Source organism: Phaseolus vulgaris, chromosome 7, assembly GCF_000499845.2.
Source record: "Phaseolus vulgaris cultivar G19833 chromosome 7, P. vulgaris v2.0, whole genome shotgun sequence".
Taxonomy (NCBI): domain Eukaryota; kingdom Viridiplantae; phylum Streptophyta; class Magnoliopsida; order Fabales; family Fabaceae; genus Phaseolus; species Phaseolus vulgaris.
The window spans coordinates 23,631,684-23,654,936 of NC_023753.2; the positions used below are offsets into that span (position 1 = coordinate 23,631,684).

At 34.3% G+C, this 23,253-nt stretch overlaps 1 protein-coding gene across 1 annotated transcript; it reads right to left on the bottom strand.

Moving 5' to 3' along the window:
• Positions 1-21,092: 21,092 nt before the first annotated feature.
• On the bottom strand, positions 21,093-23,253 carry LOC137829281 (uncharacterized). Its single transcript, XM_068636083.1, has 4 exons — positions 22,955-23,253; positions 21,966-22,477; positions 21,755-21,884; positions 21,093-21,519 (listed from the first exon to the last, which is right to left on the bottom strand). The coding sequence occupies exons 1-4, from the start codon at positions 23,251-23,253 to the stop codon at positions 21,093-21,095; spliced, it is 1,368 nt and encodes a 455-aa protein (XP_068492184.1).

The window sequence follows — 23,253 nt, forward strand, 5'->3', positions numbered from 1 at the left end:
AAATGCAAACTAATTCATTACTCTTACCATTTTGATTTCAATTGTCCAGCAATTTGTGGAAGCAATTTTTTAAAAATATTAAGTAGCTTTGTATTGTATCAGTAATATGTTTTACTAGATTTTAATGTAAAATATTCGACCGCATATATATGGGCATATATGTGATTTTAAAATAAAATAAAATAAGTTGATTATGAAATTCAAAAAGATGTGTTTATTATGGATAGATAGAAAATTGATCCTTCTTCCTTCAATCTAGGTATCAGAAAGTTTTATAAGAGTGAAAAAATGCTAAATAATTTTGTGATTTATTATTTATAATTAATTTATTATATAATTAATTTATTTTAACTGGTGAGATTGTGAAAATCATATAATTCTAAAATTTTGGCTTAATGTTTATGTAAAACTAAAATTAGATTTACATAATTAATAAATTTTAATATATGATAAAAGTATGATTTTTTATTATTTTTTGTCAATTTTTTTCCACTAATTTGATAATCCTAATTTTATTAATGAGAAAATTGGTAATTTTATTAATATCCATTTCCGCTGCTTAATGGCGTATCCCTTAATGGTTTGCTTTACCCGTCCTTTTCTTTCTCTTTTACCAAAATTAATAATTTATTGTTGTATTGCAAAGTAAGTTATTATTCTTTAGAAAAATGTTGGTTGAACAACCGCTTATTTCATTCTTCCAATGTACAACTGCCCAGGTGGCAAAAAAATAAATATTAAATTGTTGTTGTGGGGTCCACAATTTTTCTTTTTTAAAAGGTTTAATCTTTGGTTCAAATTTTCATTAGGGTTACGATACTCTCCCTCTTTCAATTTCTTCTTCTTTTGGTGGCTGAACTCTCCCTCTTTCAATTTCTTCTTCTTTTTGGTCCCGTGGTTCACCAGTGCACCGTTCTCTCTTTGAATTTCTTCTTTGCAAAGGTCTCGTGGTTCTCCAGTGCACCGTTCCCTTTTGCAGTTTGTTGTTGTATTGGTTTCCTGTGTCGTGGTTCTGTGGTCTTGTTCTTCGTTGCCGTCGTCGACCGGTGTTTGCTCGATGGACGCCCTCCATCTCTTTTCACGGTGGTTAGGTGATAAAGGTAATATATTTTTGATTCAATGGATTATGAAGTGAAACATTGTTGTTGTGTGATTTTGATGTTGTTGTAGAGCCAATTTTGATTCAATTTTAGTTTGAGTTTCGTGTTGAAGGAAGTTTGAAGCTTTTCTTCCTTGAATGTTGAACTGTTGGTATTGTTGTTATTACTAGACACATTGATATAAAATTGATAAAAAATTTTCACAGTGATGAAGTTAGAGCATATAAATTGTATGTTCTAATCGTTAAACAAACGAGTTTGGTAATTGTTGGTTTAGGGTTTAGTAGGAATATGTGGTTGGGGTGGGCATGATGTGGGCAGAAAGTGCGTTAGATAAGATTTTTAGAGTCCATCAGCTTATTGAGTGTGATTGTATAAGTTGTGAGACCATGAACATTTGGCATGTGCTCCATTTCCTACATCTATTGCATGTTGAGCTTTGAGACTGTTGTTAGTAGAGGATAATTGTTTGAAACACTTTGCAGGCAAGACTAATGGCCAATGTAAGAATATAATTCCAAAAGCCCAAATTAAAACAGCTTTGTACAACTAGATTAATTGAAAATAGAACACAATAAGGTAACCTCATCATAAAAACTACACGCAAATTACTTATTACCCCAACTCTGTGTTGTGCACAGATATGTATTAGGTCTTTCATGCTGTTGACAACCTCCGAAATTTGTCAAGCATTGTAGCATGTAATATATTGGTTGAGAAAATACAAAGCATAACAAATCAAAGGTTTTTTTTATAGTACTCAACATTTGACATACACTTTCAGGTAGAATTTAATACCATACCTGCAAACATCTCACATATGTTTCAGAAAAACCCAAGTCATTAAGCGATTGCAACTCCAAAATCTGTGGAAGCTGGCGCCATGCTGTCAATACCCTGATGCAAAATAAACATTACATTAAGCTTTGAAGCTTGAGTCCAATGTCATTGTAATTGTTTATTACCTAGATGTGACATAGACTCTTCTAAGCAGTAGATACTTTTTAACCAATCATTGTTATAAAATGCTGAAAAACAGAGTGTGGTTGACAAAAAGGAATGAGAATATGAATTTGTAATCTATATTTAAGAAATTACCATGAGATGCTCTTAATTTTGTATAGCATGATTGTAAAAATATGAATGTGTGACTTTGCATCTCTGTATGTATAAAACATGTTATTTCTGTGAAGCAGGGTAGCAGAGTGCAACCAAACATGCCCATGGGGTAAAATGTCATACTACAATAAGATCTTTTTGTTTCCAATTTTACGGTTAATGATTTTCAACAATACTTTTTTTCCTGTGATTTTGGCCCTGGTTATATACAGTTGGATAGCCGTTCAATAAACCCAATAAATATGAAGAAACATAGTTTGCACCATATCCTTTCTGTTGAGCTGTTGTTATCCATGTATGTAGAGTTGTTTTAATCCATCTATATACCGAAATCACAGTATGCAGCATGAGTGTAGGGCAGTATCCAGTGATCACAAATTCACTCAATGGATTTGTTGTATGTGGTGACCCTAGTAGGAATATGTGGTGACCACATTAGACATCCTGCACAGTCCCTTTGCAAACTTATTCTGGAAATGTGAAGTGCGTGTTGATGTTGGTTTGGGTGGGCATGATGTTGGCAGAAAATGCGTTAGATCGGATTTTAGAGTCCATGAGTGTAAGGCAGTGTCCAGTGATCACAAATTCACTGAACTTAGGGAATTGTTGTATGTGGTGATCTTAGTAGGAATATGTGGTGACCACATTATAGTTCCTGCACAGTCCCTGTGCAAACTTATTATGTAAATGTGAAGAGTGTGTTAGTGTTGGTTGGGTTGGGCATGATGTGGGCAGAAAGTGTGTTATATCAGGTTTTGAGAGTCCATGAGTGTAGGGTAGCGTCCAGTGATCAAAAATTCACTCAACTTAGAGGATTACAGTATGTGGTGACCCAAGTAGGAAGATGTGGTGACCCGCATTAGACTTCTTGTACACACCCAGTGCAAACTTGTTCTGGAAATTTGAAGTGCGTGTTGGTTGGGGTGGGCATTACGTGGGAAGAAAGTGTGTTAGATCAGGTCTTTAGAGGGCATGAGTGTAAGGCAATGTCAAGTGAGCAATTATTCACTCAACTTAGAGGATTGCAGTATGTGATGACCCAAGTAAGAACATATGGTGACCCACATTAGACTTCATGTACAGACCCAGTGCAAACTTATTCTGGAAATGTGAAGTCCGTGTTGGTTGGGGTGGGCATGATGCGGGCAGAAAGTGAGTTAGATCAGGTTTTGAGAGTCCATGAGTGAAGGGCAGTGTCCACTGATGACAAATTCACTCAACTTAGAGGATTGCAGTATGTGGTGACCTAAGTAGTAACATGTGGTGACCCACATTAGACTTCCTGTACACACCAATGCAAATTTATTATGGAAATGTGAAGTGTGTGTTGGTTGGGGTGGATAGTCCCCCCATCAAGGTAGTCAAACAAAAACTTCCTATACAGCCAAACGGGTTAGTATTGAAATGAAAACTTTTGTTATTTTTATGCATATTCATATGTAAATATTTTTATGTGCTTTTCTTTATGTAGTTATGATTGTTGAGTATTGGTTTTGAAATATATTGAGTTGTGGAATGGTATGGTTGTCTATGACGGGAAGACGATGCCTGAATACAATAGCGTACGTATTTGTTCCCTTCACTAGTAGAGTACAAGTTATAAGTTTTATTCTGCACTGAAAATTGATTTTCAAAATTAATTTCAGGACGAGCTTCAAGCATTCCATCAAGAAATGGTTTGTAATTGGGTCCTTGATGCACGTAATGCAGAAAGAGAAAATGTGTTGAGGGAGTTCAACTTTCGTGGAACTTCAGAATGATGGTGGTTGAGAGTGCGTTGCATGTGAAGCTGCATGTTCTGCAATTGTGTAGTTATTCATTACATGTTTTAGTGTATCCTAGGAGCATTCATAACTGTAGAAACATAATGGATTACATACACTTCCAATGAGTTGAACAATGTGCGAACTTTTTAATGTTGAGAATTGAAGACGAATATTGTTGTACCATATGATGCAACAAACCTTCTAATTAAACTTAAAATTAGTTTCTAGAAATGATTTTATTCGCATTCAAACCCAAAGGATCCATTAGTAGGTGCCACATACTGTGGAAGGTTAATTTAACGGTCGTTCATGGTTAAGTATGACTTTGTTCTTAGTTCGTTGGACTCAGTAAAAAAAAAGTTTTAAATATTTACATTTGTGCATTTTGCTACACTAAAATAAGTTTAAAGTTAACAATATTAAGTTAAAGTTCAAAATTTGGCAACTTTTTTAACCAAGTATTTGGGTAAAACATAAACAACTACGATCAAAGCGAGGAAGACAAAATTTCATGATACTATGCCTAAGCAACATTCCATCCAAAAATTTCCGTGCAAGCTCAAATGGACCCCCCTTCAGCACTGGCCTATTTTCGCTCAATTCAAAAAATTTCGTGCAAGCTAAAATGGACCCTTTCAGCATTGCCCCGTTTTCACTCAATCCAAAAATTTTCATGCAAGCTAAAATGGACTCCTTCAGCACTGGACTATTTTCGCTCAAACCAAAAATTTTCGTGCAAGCTAAAATGGACTCTTTTAGCACTGTCCTATTTTCGATAAATCCAAATTATTTTCATGCAAGCTAAAATGGACTCCTTCAGCACTATACTATTTTCGCTCAAACCAAAATTTTTCGTGCAAGCTAAAATGGACCCTTTTAGCACTGTCCTATTTTCGATCAATCCAAATTATTTTCGCGCAAGCTAAAATTGACCCCTTCAGCACTGCCCCGTTTTCGCTCAATCCAAAACTTTTCGTGCAAGCTAAAATGGACCCCTTCAGCACTGCCCTATTTTCGATCAATCCAAACTATTTTCGTGCACGCTAAAATGGACCCCTTCAGCACTGCCCCGTTTTCGGTCAATCCAAAAATTTTCGTGCAAGCTAAAATGGACTCCTTCAGCACTAGACTATTTTTGCTCAAACAAAAAATTTTCGTGCAAGCTAAAATGGACCCCTTTAGCACTACCCTATTTTAGATTAATCTAAATTATTTTTGTGCAAGCTAAAATGGACCCCTTCAGCACTGACCTATTTTCGCTCAATCCAAAAAATTTCGTGTAAGCTAAAATGGACCCCTTCAGCACTGGACTATTTTCGCTCAATCCAAAAAATTTCGTGCAAGCTAAAATGGACCCCTTCAGCACTGGACTATCTTCGCTCAATCCAAAAAATTTCGTGCAAGCTAAAATGGACCTCTTCGGCACTGCCTCGTTTTCGCTCAGTCCAAAAAATTTCGTGCAAGCTAAAATGGACCCCTTCAGCATTGTCCTATTTTCGATCAATCCAAATTATTTTCGTGCAAGCTAAAATGGACCCCTTCAGCACTGTCTCGTTTTCGCTCAATCGAAAATTTTTTGTGCAAGCTAAAATGAACCCCTTCAGCACTGCCCTATTTTCGGTCAATCTAAATTATTTTCGTACAAGCTAAATGGACCCCTTCAGCACTGCCCCGTTTTCGCTCAATCCAATTTTTGTAGTAGAACCTAAAGTGGACCCCTTGAGCAGTTTACCATTTTGGCCCAATCCAATTTTTTAGTAGAAGCTAAAATGCAACCATTGAGGGAAAATGCATGATTGCTAATACTACTCACATAATTGATCGATTTAGAATAAATTATCCGCATTTTTGGGATAACCATATACACTGTAATCTTACAAAATATTTTGAATATGGTAAAAAAACTTTCATTCAAACATATACAACCAGTCATTGCATGTGGGTGGCTGAACATGTACCACAATTGTTCAATATTACATAACAAAATTGTACATGTGTCATTCATAAACTCCATCCTTAATACATTGTTCACATTCGTCAAGATTACATCCTTATGTACTCTTTCGATCCTTTCAGTTTATGCAACAACAAAATTACTATTATACACATCTTTATTACAGGATCCAACAGGAACAATTAGAGCAAGTGTACATGCAAAGGTGTTAAAAGATCCGAAATTTGGATCACAAATTGCAGTAGGATCAGTCTTTGTGCTAAAGAATGTATTTATCTTCCATAAAACTCTTTTTTCAAATAAGTCCATTTCATATTTCATGAAATCATTTATATTGTTATAGGTAGTCATATTTAGTTCGAATCAAAGAACATTCTACCTTAATATATAACCATAAACAACATTGTTAAGGTATGTGGCTTTCATTATAACTATAGTACAAACAACTGTGTTTTTCGTTACAATATTCATGCCTATAGGTTTTAAAATTTAACATATGTACACCATCTGATTCATGCCTATAGGTTTTCAAATTTGACATATGTCCACCATTTAATGAGGAAGTTCGTTGTTCTCATCCAGTAATACACGATCCACCGACTCTAGGTACAGTTTCAAAAATTGTCTATACTTAAAAAACAATGTCCTATATCCAATATTCTAATTCACATTTCAATATCCAAAATATATTCAGATGCAAAACAATTGGAGTTATTGAATAAGAGGGAGGAAGATAGAATCCGACGTTCAAGGATGGTTTAAACTTCCACATCTTACAAACATGGCTACATGCACAATGAAGACTATTATTGTATAATTGAGGATACAAAATTGTATTTATAATTTATAAGCACATGTTTGAACAATGCTTATTACATGTGTTAAGTGAATTTTTTGGTTACTTGTCCTTCTTAGCTTCTATGAACTTAGTTTATGTGTGTTGACACTGCCATTCATTCAAATTTAAAAAATATGTTCACTTCAACCACATAAATGGAAGACAATTAAAATTAAATAAAACTTCAAAAAGTCCAACCAAATTAGAGTTACTAAAATTACAACGCAGTTGCTAAATACATGTCTTAAATTCTCTAACCACATTACACCCAATGAAATAAACATGTATCATTCTTAACAACTACTTCGTAATAAACATACTTAAGTACTAAACACGTCATGTACGAACCCTTTCAATTATGACTAACAAAATCATTTTTTCCCCTTCCATACCTAGTCCATGGTGATTTCATCACAGCCGACTTCACACGTTTCCTTGCTCTATGCTTCACTCGGGTGAATATGTTACTTTTTTCTTCTCCCCCATCTTGGTCTTCGGGTTTGTCTTGCTCTTGGGGTACGTCTTACTCTTCGGGTACGTCTTCCTGTTCGGGTACATGTTGCTCTTCGGGTACACCTTGCTCATCAGATAGGCCTTGCTCTTTGTGTACGCCTTGCTCTTCAGGTATGCCTTGCTCATTGGGTTCGTCTTTATCATTAACGTAAGACGTCTGCACATGTTCGTCAACATTGAATACGTTATTTAAAACCAAACAACAATGAAAGAACATCAATCTTTAAAAAATGAAACAATTCACACTTCATCGCCCACTACAACCAACACTCACTCACTTCCCATTTCCAGAACAGTTTCACTGGGTTTGTGCAGGAAGTAAGAAGTGGGTCACCACATATTCCCTGAAGGGTCACCACATACTGTCAGTCTCTAACTTTACTAAATTTTGGGGTTAATTCACAGGGTCCTACTCTCACAGCCTCTAAATAACTCATTTAATCCACTTTCTCCCCACCTCGTGTTCCTCCCTAACCAACACGAACACAATTGACATTTGAAGAAAAAGTTCCCCTGTTAGGTCTGTGCAGAAACTGTGATGTGGGTCACCACATACTCCTATTGGGGTCACCACATACTACAACCCTCTAAGTTTACTAGATTTCTGCTCACTTGTCACTGCCTTACACTCATGCCCTCTAAAGTCTTGATCTAACACACTTTCTCCCCACATCATGCCCATCCGAAACCCTAAACATGAACACTCACTTCATATTTCCGTAACAAGTTTCACTGGGTTTGTGCAGGAAGTAAGAAGTGGGTCACCACATATTCCCTGAAGGGTCACCACGTACGGTTAGTCTCTAACTTTACTAAATTTTGGGGTTAATTCACAGGGTCCTATTCTCATAGCCTCTAAATAACTCATTTAATCCACTTTCTCCCCATTGACATTTCAAGAAAAAGTTCCGCAGTTAAGTTTGTGCAAGAAGTCTCATGTGGGTCACCACATACTCCTACTAGGGACACAACGCAACCCTCTAAATTCAGTGAACATTGTGGTTACTTGACACTATCCTACTTTGATGGCCTATGTAAAAAACCGATTTAACCCACTTTCTCCCCACCTAGTGCCCTCCCCAACCAACATCAACATTAACACTAACACAAACACTATTTTTAACTTTCTTATCCATGTCAACATTACAAAATTTCCTTAAAAATTTTGGTACCTCATCAACCTAACATTCCAAACAAACACTCTGCATTATATTTTTACAGTAAGACACATATTTCCAACAACAAAATATTTTCCACAAAAAATCAAGTCATACTCCAGAAAAATGGGTCCCGATTTTTGGACAACTCTAAATGAGTTGCTCCACCAATCCCTTTTCTTTGTGTATCCTAACATGCTACTATGAAAAAAAATACTACAATAATAATGAAATACAGACCCACAAAGACCCACAAAGTAAACCCAACATCAAATATGAATATACATTTATCTTAGTAGTCTATGCGAAAAATCAGCTTTGGCTCATACAAAGGTCACCACAGGACAAATAACAGGAATGACCCAACAACAAAAATCACACAACAACAAGGTTTCACTTAATAAACAAATGAAAAAAATAAATGTATTACCTTTCAAAACAGGATGTGCAAGAGGAGAACACCACCCAACCACAGTGAAAACAGGATGTCCAAGATGACACCGCCTTCCAACCACCGTGAAAGGAGGATATCGAAGACGACACCACCGCCAAGCCACCCTGAAAATAGATGCACCTACGACGACCACGAACGCCGCTGCACATAAAGGTTGCGGAGAACTTGGAACAAATAGCTTGCAGAGAAGACGATGTGGTGGAGAAGATGATGTGGTGGAGAAGACGATGTGGTGGAGAAGAAGAAACCTAATTTCAGCCCCTTTCTTAAAACCCAATTTCACATTCTACCGCACCCTAAACACTAAATTTCAGATTTTGCCTGGACCCCACAATTCAAATAAAATAATGTTTGTTCTGCCACGTTGGCAGTTGTATGGTGGAGCAACTCATTTAGAGTTGTTCAAAAATCGGGACCCTATTCTTTATGATGATTCGAATGATGATGATATGATTGCAAGAGTGAGAATATGTTTCCTGGGAGATAAAAAAACAATAAAAATATAAATGCAACATAAACATAAAAGTAATAGTATCAAATGTGAATGATACAAATATGCCAACAACCTATTAGTACTCATCATTCATACACCATAAATAACACGCCATATCAACACTTTTAGGGGTCAAATACGAAATTATAAAATAAGAAAAAGCAAAAATCATAGCCCTTGCTTAAAAATTATGTCATTAGAAATAATTTGTTAGTCGTGGTCAAATTAGGATGTTTTGAAAAATGTCAAATTAAATAAAAATCAATTTGTCATGATTATGTAATTTATTAATAAGATTACATGATTAGATAGAAAAAGAAAATTTGTTCGAATTGAGGTGGTTAATATTATGGAAAGTATGATGAAATTGGACAACATCCAAATCCATTTGTTAATTTCTTCGAAAAGCATGACATATGTGCTATTCTTCTTTACCCTTATTATTATGGATGTATGGTTTAAAAACTACCATATATTTGTTAAGTAGGTGGTGTGAGTTGAATTTAGATTTAGCCATTTTTTATGTGACACTTTACTTAGACTTGAGATTTTATCAATTATATGGTGAGAACCCAAAGAAGATTTTCACTGACACGAACTTAACCAAATGGTTAAGTGTGAAGGTTCACTTCTAGAGGGCAAAGGAAAAATACAAGTATATGGTGATTGATGATGAAGGGCGGAAATTAAATGAACATGGAAGGAAACATAAGAGCATGATAGAAACCGAATTGACAATGGAGGAAAATCAAGAATATAAGAACACAAAGATACATGGAGTAATGGAAAAATGGAAAAGATGAAGGAAGGAAATGCTTATGAGATGGAAGAGAGTTGGTCACGCCACTTGGAGTGTGATCTTCGTCCAAGATAAGGGAGATGGTCACCACTTGAGAGCTCTTCAATCACTCAAGATGAGACTTAATGCTTAGAGGAAACAAGCCTCACAAACACCTCACACAATTTGTAAAGAGTAACTTTTCTATTCAAATTCGACATGTAATACATGGAGAAAGGCACCCTATTTATAGGAATGGGTGCCTTGGTGGCAAGAAGGCCAAGAGTAGGATGGAAATAAGGGAGGGGTGACCTAGGAGGGTTGACTAAGGTCTAAACCGCATTTTAGGCTCTCCTTCTAGAAACTAGGTCAAAAACCCTAATTCTAGGTGCCCTTATCTTGAAAAAGTGGGCTTGGATCAAGCCCATTTTGCTATGAGCATTCCTATTTATGCTAAAGGCACCTATTATATCAAATATTGCTATTTGGACCCTTAAAGAGAGCCTAAATTATTTATAACTTGTTTTATTCTCAAGAAGAGCAGTAGGAAGAACAAAAGATGCTTTGGTTTGTGTCCATTTCTCCCTCTAGTGAGGTCCGTTAGATCCTTGATGAGGTTTTCACTTGATTGTTGAGATGACTTCTTATAGTATGAATGGTACTGTGCATTCTTGGTAATCTCCTTGTTAACATGGTTTGTATCAGTAGGGTTCCTAATAAGATAGTTCCAAAGACACCTTTTGAATTGTGGATAGGGAGGAAACTCAATTTAAGGCACTTGGATGTTTGGGGTTTTCCGACAAAAGTAAGAATATATAATCCACAAGAAAAGAAACTGGATTCAAGAACAAATAGTGGTTTTTTCATTGGTTATCCAGAAAAATCTAAAGGTTATAGATTTTATTATCCTAGCCATAGTACAAGAATTGTTGAAACTGGAAATGTCATATTCATTGAAAATGGTGAAATCAGTGGGAGTGTCAAACCACGTAAGGTAGAAATTCAAAAAGTTAAGGTGGAGATTCCTTTACCTAAAACTTCTTCTCAGGTTATTGTTCTCATAGTTGTTGAAACATTTGACAACATAAAGGAACAACAAATAAATGATGAAACACCCCAAAATGAAGTTGTTAGCAATGAACCTGTAACAAATGAAACATATGAGGTAGTATTGAGAAGGTCTGAAAGGCAAAGAAGACTTATTATTTCTGATGGGTATATGGTTTATTTATAAGAGTCATATTTTGTCTTAGGTATTGATGAAGATCCAATTTCATTTTCACAAGCCATGAAAAGCAGTAATTTTATTAACTGGTTAGATGCCATGAAAGAAGACTTGAAATCAATGGATCATAATGAAGTATGAGACCTTATTTAATTGCCTGAATGATGTAAAAGAGTTGGGTGGAAGTGTGTTTTTAAGACCAAGCATGACTATAAGGGCAATGTTGAAAGACACAAGGCTAAACTTGTTGCTAAAGGTTTCAATCAGAAAGATGGTGTTGATTACAAAGCGACCTTTTCTCTATTTTGTAAAAAATGATTCATTTAGAATTATCATGGCATTGATATCTCAATATGATTTAAAACTTCATCAAATGGATGTGAAAACCGCTTTTCTGAATGAAAATTTAGAGGAAGAAGTCTATATGGATCAACTTGAAGGTTTTGCAATTAAAGGAAAGGAACACATGGTGTGTAAGCTCCCGTTGAAGTCATTCCGTAAGGTCCTGTTGGTATTGGTCCAACTCCGGGTACCAGATCAATAGAACATTCTACTTCTCTCTTTGGATGTAATCCAAGTTTTCCTTCTGGAAATACATCCACAAATTCCTTCACCACAAGTATACTACTCATCTCATCTTCATTCTTAACTCCCATTTGAGTTAAGATTATAAAACAACTTGGTCCTTCCTTCAGTTCAGACCACACTTGTTGAGTAGACATAGATTCTGACTCACTGGAATTTGGAAACACTATCTTCTGCCAACCACAATATATGAGAATGTGATTGGCAAATAGCCAATCCAGTCCTGTAATAACATCCAATCCATCTCCTACATCCTTGATATAATGATTGTGTCAATCCCGAATCATACAATGCTTTCAAATTCCTAGCAACTAAACAACATTAATTATGCGTGAAACTTTTGCTTCTATCCAAGAAATTTCTCTGTCTACTGCCTTTCAACAATTTTCTTTGTCTAACTATAACCTAAGCACAATTAAGATGTCTCATCTTTATTTTTTACCAATATCATTGATACTTCTAAGGATGGCATAATCAACTTGTAAACTTCTTTCTCCACCAAATCTCAAATTTTCTTTTAAGCTTTGTTGTTTAGCTAAAGCCATTTTATACTGTGTTATCGACACTAATCTCTTACAAGCTCCGAATCAAAGAAGAAAATTCCTACTTTCTTCTTATAAATTAACTTTTTTACTCTCTATGGAAACACGTGCTTAAATCTTTAATCCTCCAACATACTGCTTATTTACTATCCATAATTTATATCTATTCCGAAACTGGACCATGGAACCACTAAATCTAACTAGCAACTTGATCAACACTTGTTGGGCAACTAATCGTTTTATATTATATAGATTTTGAAACTATTGTTTTCTATACCTCAAGCTATAAAAATGAAATCGATAAAGAATCAATATATTATGAAGATAACATTTAGATCTTTCAAAGGCAAGCATCTCAAAATCATCTAGAATTTGAATGTATCAACAAAATCATCATACTTATAATATAAAGTATTACACCAAAATAATTATTGGTGTAAAATTATTAAAATGAAATATATCACACAAGAATTATATATATGCTCAACGTCAAACTTTTAGAATTAAGATAGAGAATCATCTTGATTCAGTTTTGAGTGTGCACCCTCACCACTTTATCAAGATCCTTTCATTCTTAATACTAAATTTTTCATTTAGAACATACCTTTAACTCAAGCACAAACAAGATCTGAAAAACATTATTCAAACATGCAATCTAAGGCACACACAATCCACCCCATAACCCTCAGGTCACATAAGGTTCGATTTGCTCTGATACCAAATGTAACATCCCTATTTTATTATAACTAATAACTATAATATGTATGAAATATCAAAATAAATATATAAACATAAAATAAACATTTTCGTCATCTAGTTTCTCACTGAGGAGTTCTTTCACCTGTAACATCATCTGCTCCCGTGTAAATACATGATCATCACAAATTAAAGAAAATAACCACAAAACAAAGAAAAGGGTAAGTTGTCTATTCTTTTAAAACTTCTAATATAAATATAACTTTAAACATCCACCTAAAGCCATCAATTCTCATGCATTTTCACATAACCATCAAGTGTCTATCAAAATTCACAATTGATCTTTCTGATGTCAAACTTCTACTGACTTACAACACATAGACACTTGACTCTACTTCCGAAAGACTCATGTATTGAAATTAGCATATGTCATACTACTCGCTATGAATTCACATAGTCATGCGCATAAACTCATCATCTCATCATCTCATATGATAGGGTAAATTCATATGACCTGAAAGACCAGATTATATTTCAAACCACAGACAAAGTTATATGAACCTCCTTCAACTCTCACCAACTGAATAACTTCATTTATGTGATTCCATTATATCAGTAGGGTCAGGATCGTCTCATTAACAGGACCTAACAGATCAATACACCCTAATAACAATCTCAACACGGTATTTCCTTTCCTGAAAATATTGTGTTTTAATCACACTTTCACACCATTCTATACCTCATGTAACACATCAATACTCCATTCAATAACATCATAATTTAAATCTAAAAGAGTCACAGGAAAAGCCTATGTAGAGACAAACCTAACAAGTTCAAAATATGACTCAAGAGAAGAGCAAAACTGAACTTACTCTATTAAAGATTCTGAACAGGCAGTCTTGTAGTATTCACCGCCAAGAATCTGATGGCGAACTCCGATCGTCAAACTGATGAACGAGAAAATCAGAATCTTAGAGAGAAGGCAGAGGTAAAGAAAAAAGAGTTTTTAGAGAGATAATGGTTCTTTTGAAATGAAACTTGAAATAAAACCTGAATAACTGAATTTCTATTTATATACTCTTTTAACTTTAATAATAAAATAATTATATGTCATTTTAATTGTACCACTTCTACTCTAATACTATTTTTCTCGGTAAAAAAAGCTATTAAATAAGTAATTTCAATTAATTACCAAACATTTTTTTGAGTTATAACTTTCTTGAGTTTAATTTAATAAGTTATTTTTGTTGAACAAGATGCTTTGATGTCTTCAAATCCAAGTGGAAAGCTTGAAGACCTTGTTGTTGTTGTGTGTGCGTTTCTAGTTGTTTAAAACTTGTTAATTCACTCCTTATGATGATACAAGCTCAATTGAATCTTTAACATTTTGAAAAAAAGGGTTTTCTAAAAGGAAGTGAAATTTCAATTGAAATTTCGAAACAACAAGTTGTTTGACACTTAGTGGATTTCAAAATGATTTGGAAAAACTTTGTCTTTTCCTTTGCTGTTAAACAAATTTCAACAGGTTGAAATTTCGAAACAACAGGTTGTTTGACACTTAGTGGATTTCAAAATGATTTGGAAAAGTTTTGTCTTTGCCTTTACTGTCAAACAAATTTCAACAGGTTGAAATTTTGAAACAACAGGTTATTTGACAATTAGTGGATTTTAATGATGTCAAATAAAAATCAATTGGTTATTTCGGAAAATCAACCGATTGTTTTGCTGAAAACCTTAACAGAATTATGTTAAGTGATTTTTCTGTTTTAAATGATTCCAACAACTTTTGGGCTTTTGTTGTAACTGTTTTAACCATTTGATTAAAAGATAAAAAGGTGGTTTTACCCTCCTACTATGCATTGGCTAAGAAAAAGAGATCAATCAAAAATAGTTTTCAAGGAGCTTTTGGATCATCTCAAGTGTGGAATAGGATTGGGTCTTGTATTTTGATCTTTGATCTTTTGATTTACCCAGGTGTATTCTATTTCATTCCTTCTTAATAATTGTATTTTTGTACTGGTGTTGCCAAGAAGTGTTGTGTGTTCTTGAGGGGATCAAGATCAACATTCTTGGGGTGGTTTTTGCCAAGGAGTGGTGTGTGTTCTTGAGGGGTTCAAGATCATCACTCTTGGTATGTGTGTAGCTTGTAATCTAGGATTGATTACATAGTGAATTCTCAGTGGTTTCTGAGGACTGGATGTAGCTCAAGTGTTGAGTGAACCAGTATAAACATTCTGTGTGAATCTCTCTATCCTTACACTCTTTAAATTGCTTTAAATCTGGTTTTATAAACTGCTGAGAAAAACAACATACTGTTTTGTAAAAACAACCGGTTGATTTTCTGCATCAAGCTTAAAAACAGTTTTGTATTTGGCTGGACAGATTTTCCATTGATTAATTCTTCATAGTCTTTCACTCTACCTTCAATACTTGTGAAAATATTTCAAAAACAATTCACCCGCTCTTGTTTTAGCCCTATAATTCTAACAATTGGCATCAAGAGTAAGGTTCTTGAAAGTCATTCAAGTTTTGATCCTAAATATTTTTTAAATGGCTGAAAAATTACCTTTTGGGGAGGGTGCTTCAATAAACGGGCCACCTCTGTTTTGTGGACTAGATTATCAATTATGGAAGGTTAGAATGAAAATCTTTGTTGAATCAATTGATAGAGGAATCTGGGATACTATTGTAAATGGCCCTTTTGTTCCTAAAATTGAAAAAGATTATGTTTTCATTAAGAAACCTTAGTCCCAATGGACTGAGAGTGAAACTAAAAAGGCTCAATATGATTACATTGGTAAAAATATCATCTCTTCTGTCTTAAATTCCAATGAGTTTTTTCAGGGTCTCAATATGTGCTTTTGCAAAGGAGATGTGGGACATCCTTGAGGATTTCCATGGAGGCACAATTGATGTGAAGAACAACAAGGACAAAAACCAGCCATCAAATAGGTACAATACCAAGAATGTTAATGAATTTAATTCTACAAACTACACTTTTTTAGATGTGGTAAACAGAGACACATCAAGGCTGAAAGTCCAAGCAATGTGAGCAAACAGAAAGGAAGCTACAAGAAGAAAGGAAAATCAAGAAGAGCATACAATGATGATTCATCTTCAAGTTCTTCATCAAAGGATGATAAGGAAGCCAATCTTTGTTTCATGATAAAGGAAGAATCTGAATCAAGCAGTGTAAGTTGAAGCTCTTCCATTAATGTTAAAAATTATAGCCAACTTCTTGAGGCCTTCAATGAGACTCATGAAGAAGCTAATAGGTTGGGCCTTTTGAACAACTAGTTGAAAGGTTTAAACAATTGGTTGGAAAATCGAATCAAGACTTTGGAAGAAGAGTTGAACCATTCAAAAACAGATTTTGAAAGTTTGGAAATGATTTACAAAAACTCTTTTTGCAAGTGTGATTCTAGCTTTTGTGAAAATTGTGAATCACTTGAAAAGAAAGTCCACTACCCTTTAAAAACCATGGACAAGTTTTCCAAAGGCCAATCCAATCTTGAAACTGTTCTTGCTTCTCAAAAATGTGTTTTTGGAAAGGTTGGGTCGGGGTTTAATCCAAACAGCAAGAACAGATTTGTTTCAAAACCTTTTTCAAGTTTCTTTGAAAAACAACCTGTTGCTTTGTCGAAACAACTGGTTCAAAATTGCTTTTACTGCATGAAAAATGATCATACTGTTAGATTCTGTAGAGTAAGAAGGTTTTTTGTTCCCAAAGGTATTTTGAAATGGGTTCCTAAGGCTCCTACTAACATCATTGGACCCAAATTCATAAGGGAACCAAATCTTGCTTTTTAATCTTTTCTTGTAGGTATCCTTGACAGCCAATAATCACTTTTGGGCTTGAAGAATGACTGCTAAAGGGAAGAATATCAAGAGCAAAGTCAATCTTTGTACCTACACTTTTCAATTGTGTATGTTTTGCAGGGTTCTTTGAATGTCAAGAGACATCGTTGGCACATGCATACTGGTTGGTCAAAGAGAAACTTCAAGAATAAAGAGTATGTGTGTTTTCATTTCTCAATTTATGTAAGTGTGCCTTGTGAACATATGAACATCTCAAAGTCTTCTTTTTGGGTGAATATATTGGGGTTCTCTGTGCAAAGGTATGAACAAATTGCATACTGCATTTTCATCAATTTAAAAGGTAATTTTTGGTTATGAAAAATGTTCTCTTTGTCGTCACAGTAAAACATCTGATTGTTTTTTCGAAACAATCGATTGTTTTTCCTCTGACACCTTTGTATAATGCTGCCAAGTTTGCTTATGCATGATTAAACCTATTTCTCTTTTCCAAATCTTGCTTTTGTACAAATATACATTGAGTGTGCCTCAGAATCTGATAATAAAATATTATATCCACTTGTTTTCTTGAAAGCTCTATATCATTTTCTATTCTTGAAATGTCAACATTGTTTGTACTGTTGGACTATTGTATTATCATTTTGATTTCTGCTTTGTACAACCTTTCTCATTGTCTATTTGTAAGAACAAATAGGGAGAGAAATTTATGCTTGATTTGGTTGTATAGATAGCGTTAAAACTGATGCATTATGTTGTTGCCTCTATGCACTTCAAAGCACTTGAACACTTCACTTTTTCTGTTTTTCTGCTAATGTTGTATATGCAGAAAACTAGTTTGTGTGTGTCTTGTTATCTTGCTTCTATATTTGCTTTGTATATGCATAAATTCTGTGTTGCATGACCTTTCAAGTACAGGTGTTATGTTGAAGACTAATCAAAGTGATGCTTATTATTATGGTTCAAGAGCATACACCTTACTCAAATTCTTGACAAGTCGAACTTCATGACCTATGTAAAGTAAGTTGTATATGTTCATCCTATGCTTTTGGCTTCATAATACAAAATGAACTTCTAAACATGTTGAGGTAATGCAAATGTATGAATGTATTTCATTTTACATTTCCCATCACTTTCAAAGATGATTTGCTTTGAAAAATAACATTTTCTTGCTGTCTCAGAAAAACAACTGATTGTTTTCATGAAACAACCGATTGTTTTACCACTGGCACGTTTGAATAAAGTTGTTATGAATTCTTATGCATGGTTACAACTATTTCTTTTCTTTCAAAATCTATTGTAGGTCAAAAATGCATTTATTATACCTCTGAATCAAATGATAAAGAGATGTATTTTTTGTTTTCCTTGAAATTCAAAGCTTTTTATGAATGGCAGTCACATTGGTGGTCATGGGGTTGATGAATATTTGTGAATGTGATTACATTTGAAGTCTTCACCTTGCTTGGAGATAGTGAATGAAAATGTATCTTTGAAATGTCTGGAAGGTTTGTTCTTAACATAAGGGTGATTTGAACTAGTATGCTTACAATATGGAATTGAAAATATCCATGAAAGATGTTCCTAATTGCTATTTTACAAATGTAAAAAAGAAGTACTCTTGGTTGTGTTAGTGTTGTTGGCATTGCTGGTATCTTTAGTTTTCAAATTTTGGAACTAATACTTTAATGAAGCAATACTTTGATATCTTCCTTGAAGGAGAACTGGTGGAAAGAAAAGGGAAAATTGGTAGTTTGTGTGTTGTAATTCTACACTCTTATGGTGTGTTGAAAACTGCTCTAGACTGTTGCTGCCAGAGCTTTGGTTCACCATAGTTCTGCTACACACATTGGTTTTCTGGTTTATTTTGTTGCTGCCATAACTCTAATACATTACAGATTTTTGTTACAATTCTGATATGGTATCACAGGTTTGTTGTTGTAATGGTGCTGCTACACACACTGGTATTATGATTTTCCACCTTGTTTTCACTATTTTTCACACTGATTTTGTTGGTTTTCCTTATGAGAATCACCTAGTGAAAATTGGTTATGTGGTGCTAATGATATATGGATATGATTACTTCTGGAAAATGCACAAATTATGTTTTGCAGGTACTAACAAATTCAAACAGAACATCACAAGCACATCATAAGAAAACAAAGGATTTGTCTTCATCAAATAGGGGGAGATTGTTGAACAAGATGCTTTGATGTCTCCAAATCTAAGTGGAAAGCTTGAAGACCTTGTTGTTGTTGTGTGTGTGTCTCTAGTTGTTTGAAACTTGTTAATTCACTCCTTAAGATAATCCAAGCTCAATTGAATCTTTAACATTTTGAAAAGATGGGTTTTCTAATAGGAAGTGAAATTTCAATAGGTTGAAATTTCGAAACAAGAAGTTGTTTGACACTTAATGGATTTCAAAATGATTTGGAAAAGCTTTGTCTTTGCCTTTACTGTCAAACAAATTTCAATAGGTTGAAATTTCAAAACAACAAGTTATTTGACACTTAGTGGATTTTAATGCTGTCAAATAAAAATCAATCGGTTATTTCGAAAAATCAACCGATTGTTTTGCTTAAAACCTTAACAAAATTTTGTTAAGTGGTTTTTCTGTTTTAAATGATTCCAACATCTTTTCGGCTTTTGTTGTAACTTTTTTAACCATTTGATTAAAAGATAAAAAGGTGGTTTTACCCTCTTACTATGCATTGGCTAAGAAAAAGAGATCAATCAAAAATAGTTTTCAAGTTTTCAAAGAGCTTTTGGATCATCTCAAGTGTGGAATAGGATTGGGTCTTGTATTTTGATCTTTGATCTTTTGATTTACCCAGGTGTATTCTATTTCATTCCTTCTTAATAATTGTATTTTTGTACTGGTGTTGCCAAGAAGTGTTGTGTGTTCTTGAGGGGATCAAGATCAACATTCTTGGGGTGGTTTTTGCCAAGGAGTGGTGTGTGTTCTTGAGGGGTTCAAGATCATCACTCTTGGTGTGTGTGTAGCTTGTAATCTAGGATTGATTACATAGTGAATTCTCAGTGGTTTCTGAGGACTGGATGTAGCTCAAGTGTTGAGTGAACCAGTATAAACATTCTGTGTGAATCTCTCTATCCCTACACTCTTTAAATTGCTTTAAATCTGGTTTTATAAACTGCTGAGAAAAAAAACATATTGTTTTGTAAAAACAACCGGTTGATTTTCTGCATCAAGCTTAAAAACAGTTTTGTATTTGGCTGGACAGATTTTCCATTGATTAATTCTTCATAGTCTTTCACTCTACCTTCAATACTTGTGAAAATATTTCAAAAACAATTCACTCCCCTCTTGTTTTAGCCTTATAATTCTAACAATTTTATCGATTCTTGTATAGAATTAGTGTAATTTTGATGGAAAATTATATAAAAAAAAAAAAAAATTACTCCTAAGCTTACTACCAAACACAACTTACCAAAATTGTATAATTACTCTTTTATGTAGTTCTAAAAATTATACCAGTTATTTAATAAAAAAAACTTATTTTGTTTTACGAAACAAGCATAAGCAATTTTAATTTTTAAAGTGATTTTAAGTGGTTTGAATTTTTTTTATGTAGTAGAGGAGATGGGATTGATACAAATTGATGAACACTACATACCACCTTCATTATTAATAACGTATTTGAATGAACTCCAATTACAAAATTCCAATATCTATTTCATTCCTTGGTTTTTTTACTATCATGGGCTCTTTTTTTTGTTTTTACCAAAATGGGGCTTGTTTTAAAAAAATACAAATTTGGACAAGTCGTGCCAACTTGGCACGACTTCATGTGTAGAAGTCGTGCCAACTTGGCAAAACTTTGACACGTCAACCTGAAGTTGTGCCAACTTGGCACAACTTCTGCCACGTCATATTTTTTTTATTTTTTATTTTATTATAATTAAAATTGTAAGTTATGTAATATTTAAAATTAAATATATTTTTCATGAAGGAATAAATACATAGGTAAAGAAAATGAAGAAATTAATAATCAAACTTGAAATTGAATTTTATTATTAAGCTTGTCTGTGCGAACAATTGCTTCAGTTGTGACCTTCAGTTCTACAATATGAACATTTTTTTGGCTTATTTGGAATTGAATCATCCATTTCCTTATGAATACGTTGAGTGTTAGGTCTTCCTAATTGATGTTGATGCATCATGGGGTCGGGTAACAAATTTGGTCCCGTGTAAGTGGACCAATAATCCTGATTTCGAACTGGATTAAATTGGACCTCATAAGCCTTGAAAATATTGTGGACACTATACACTGGGGCCACAAATGTTGTTAGTTGTAAATGACAAAATGAGCAAACAGCAATTACATATGGACAAGGCAGACATATAGCTTGAATCTCCTCATAATCACACCACCATTCATTTAATTTAACTGTGTATGTTGTTAGGTAGTGTCGAAGTTCGGTAATCAGCATATCTTCCACATCAAAGTCTGAATTTTCTCGGCCATATCTTTGCACGTGACACATAGCAGATTGTGTTTCATTCTTTCGTAGCAAAGCGACTATATCTTCTGGGAATTGATGTTCGGCTTGCAACATGCATTGTATTTTGGTCGCTCGTTCAACAAACCAAGCATTTTGTTCTTTCAAATATAGTTTTAACCAAAGCACAAATCAATAAGGATTGGGCCCCTTTCAAAACGGAGTTCATGCTTTCAACAAGATTTGTTGTCATGTGCCCGTACCTCTTTCCCCCGTCATAGGCTTGTGTCCATTTTTCCAATGGTATTTGATCAATCCAAAAGACTGCATGTGGAAATTCTGCTCGTATAGCCGATAACTTTGCTTGTAGAGTAGGTTGCTTCATTTCATAACCTGTGACAATTTCATAAAACATATTAATGGAAAAGGTTGTGAGTTGTTTGAAGTGTGTGATTGAAGTTAAGAAATGTTTACCCACGTTGATTACTTTTCGCTTTAACTCAACATTTTTAAACCACTTATTGAAATTGGATGCTATATGACGTATGCAATACATTGAGGTTAAACCATCTTCTTCTGAAGCAACTTCTGGAGATTGTAATACTAATAATATTGTTGTTCCTCTATCTGTAATCATGCATAGATTTGACTGAGATGTCACATATTCTTGTAACAATTGAGAAAACCATATAAGGGCTTCCTTTGTTTCACCCTCAACAATGGTGAAAGCTAACGAAAAAATGTTCAGGTTCCCATCTTGATTGATGGCAATCAACAAAGTGTCGTGATATTTTCCAGTCAAGAATGTGCCATCAACTTGAACTATGGGTTTGCAATATTTGAACCCTTCAATGCATGGCTTGAATGACCAGAACACACATTCTAAGATGTAATTAGATTGGTCTTCAACACCATCAACAACATACGGACAAGTAATATATTGCACTATAGTTCCAGGGACACTATCTTGAATAGCTTGCAACCATCTTGGAAGATGATTATATGATTCGTCTCAATCACCGAACTCCATTGCAAGCGCCTTTTGTTTGGCTACCCATGCTTTTTTATACGTCACAGAATAACCAAGTCGATTCTTTATTTCTGCAATTATAGTTTTTATCGGAATGGATGGATTCACTTTGTCCCAATCACCGAACTCCATTGCAAGCGCCTTTTGTTTGGCTACCCATGTTTTTTTATACGTCACCGAATAACCAATTCGATTCTTTATTTATGCAATTATAGTTTTTATCATAGTGGATGGATTCGCTTTAACGGAGTTGAGCACGAAGGAAGCTATTTGGCTTGAATCTAAATTTTAGTGATCAACTGAAACAGAAGTGTTTAAACATGTGTGAGGAGCTTCAATTTTTTTTATTTCCCATTGTTGTTAGATTTTTGTAAAAGAGGCTCGGATGCGCCATTGGCAGCCATTGTTGTAATGAATGCAACGTGTAGTATACTTATTCGGCTTTGATTCCACCACCATAAAGTTGTAACCCTGATCAATGTGGTATTGTTTGATTGCATTCAAAGTTGACTCATTTGAATTGAAAGACATGCCTTCTGAAAGGTCGAAATGTATATTACGAGTTGCACGACTAAATGATTGAACATTGTGGTTGGATAAAATTGGGAAGGTGTGTTCCTCTGGAATGTACTCCTCTTGTTCATCATCTTCACTGAATTCATAAACCATATCTCTGATAATAGGTTCTTTCTCAGTGTTCAAAGAACTTTCACCAAAATACCAGAAATCCAT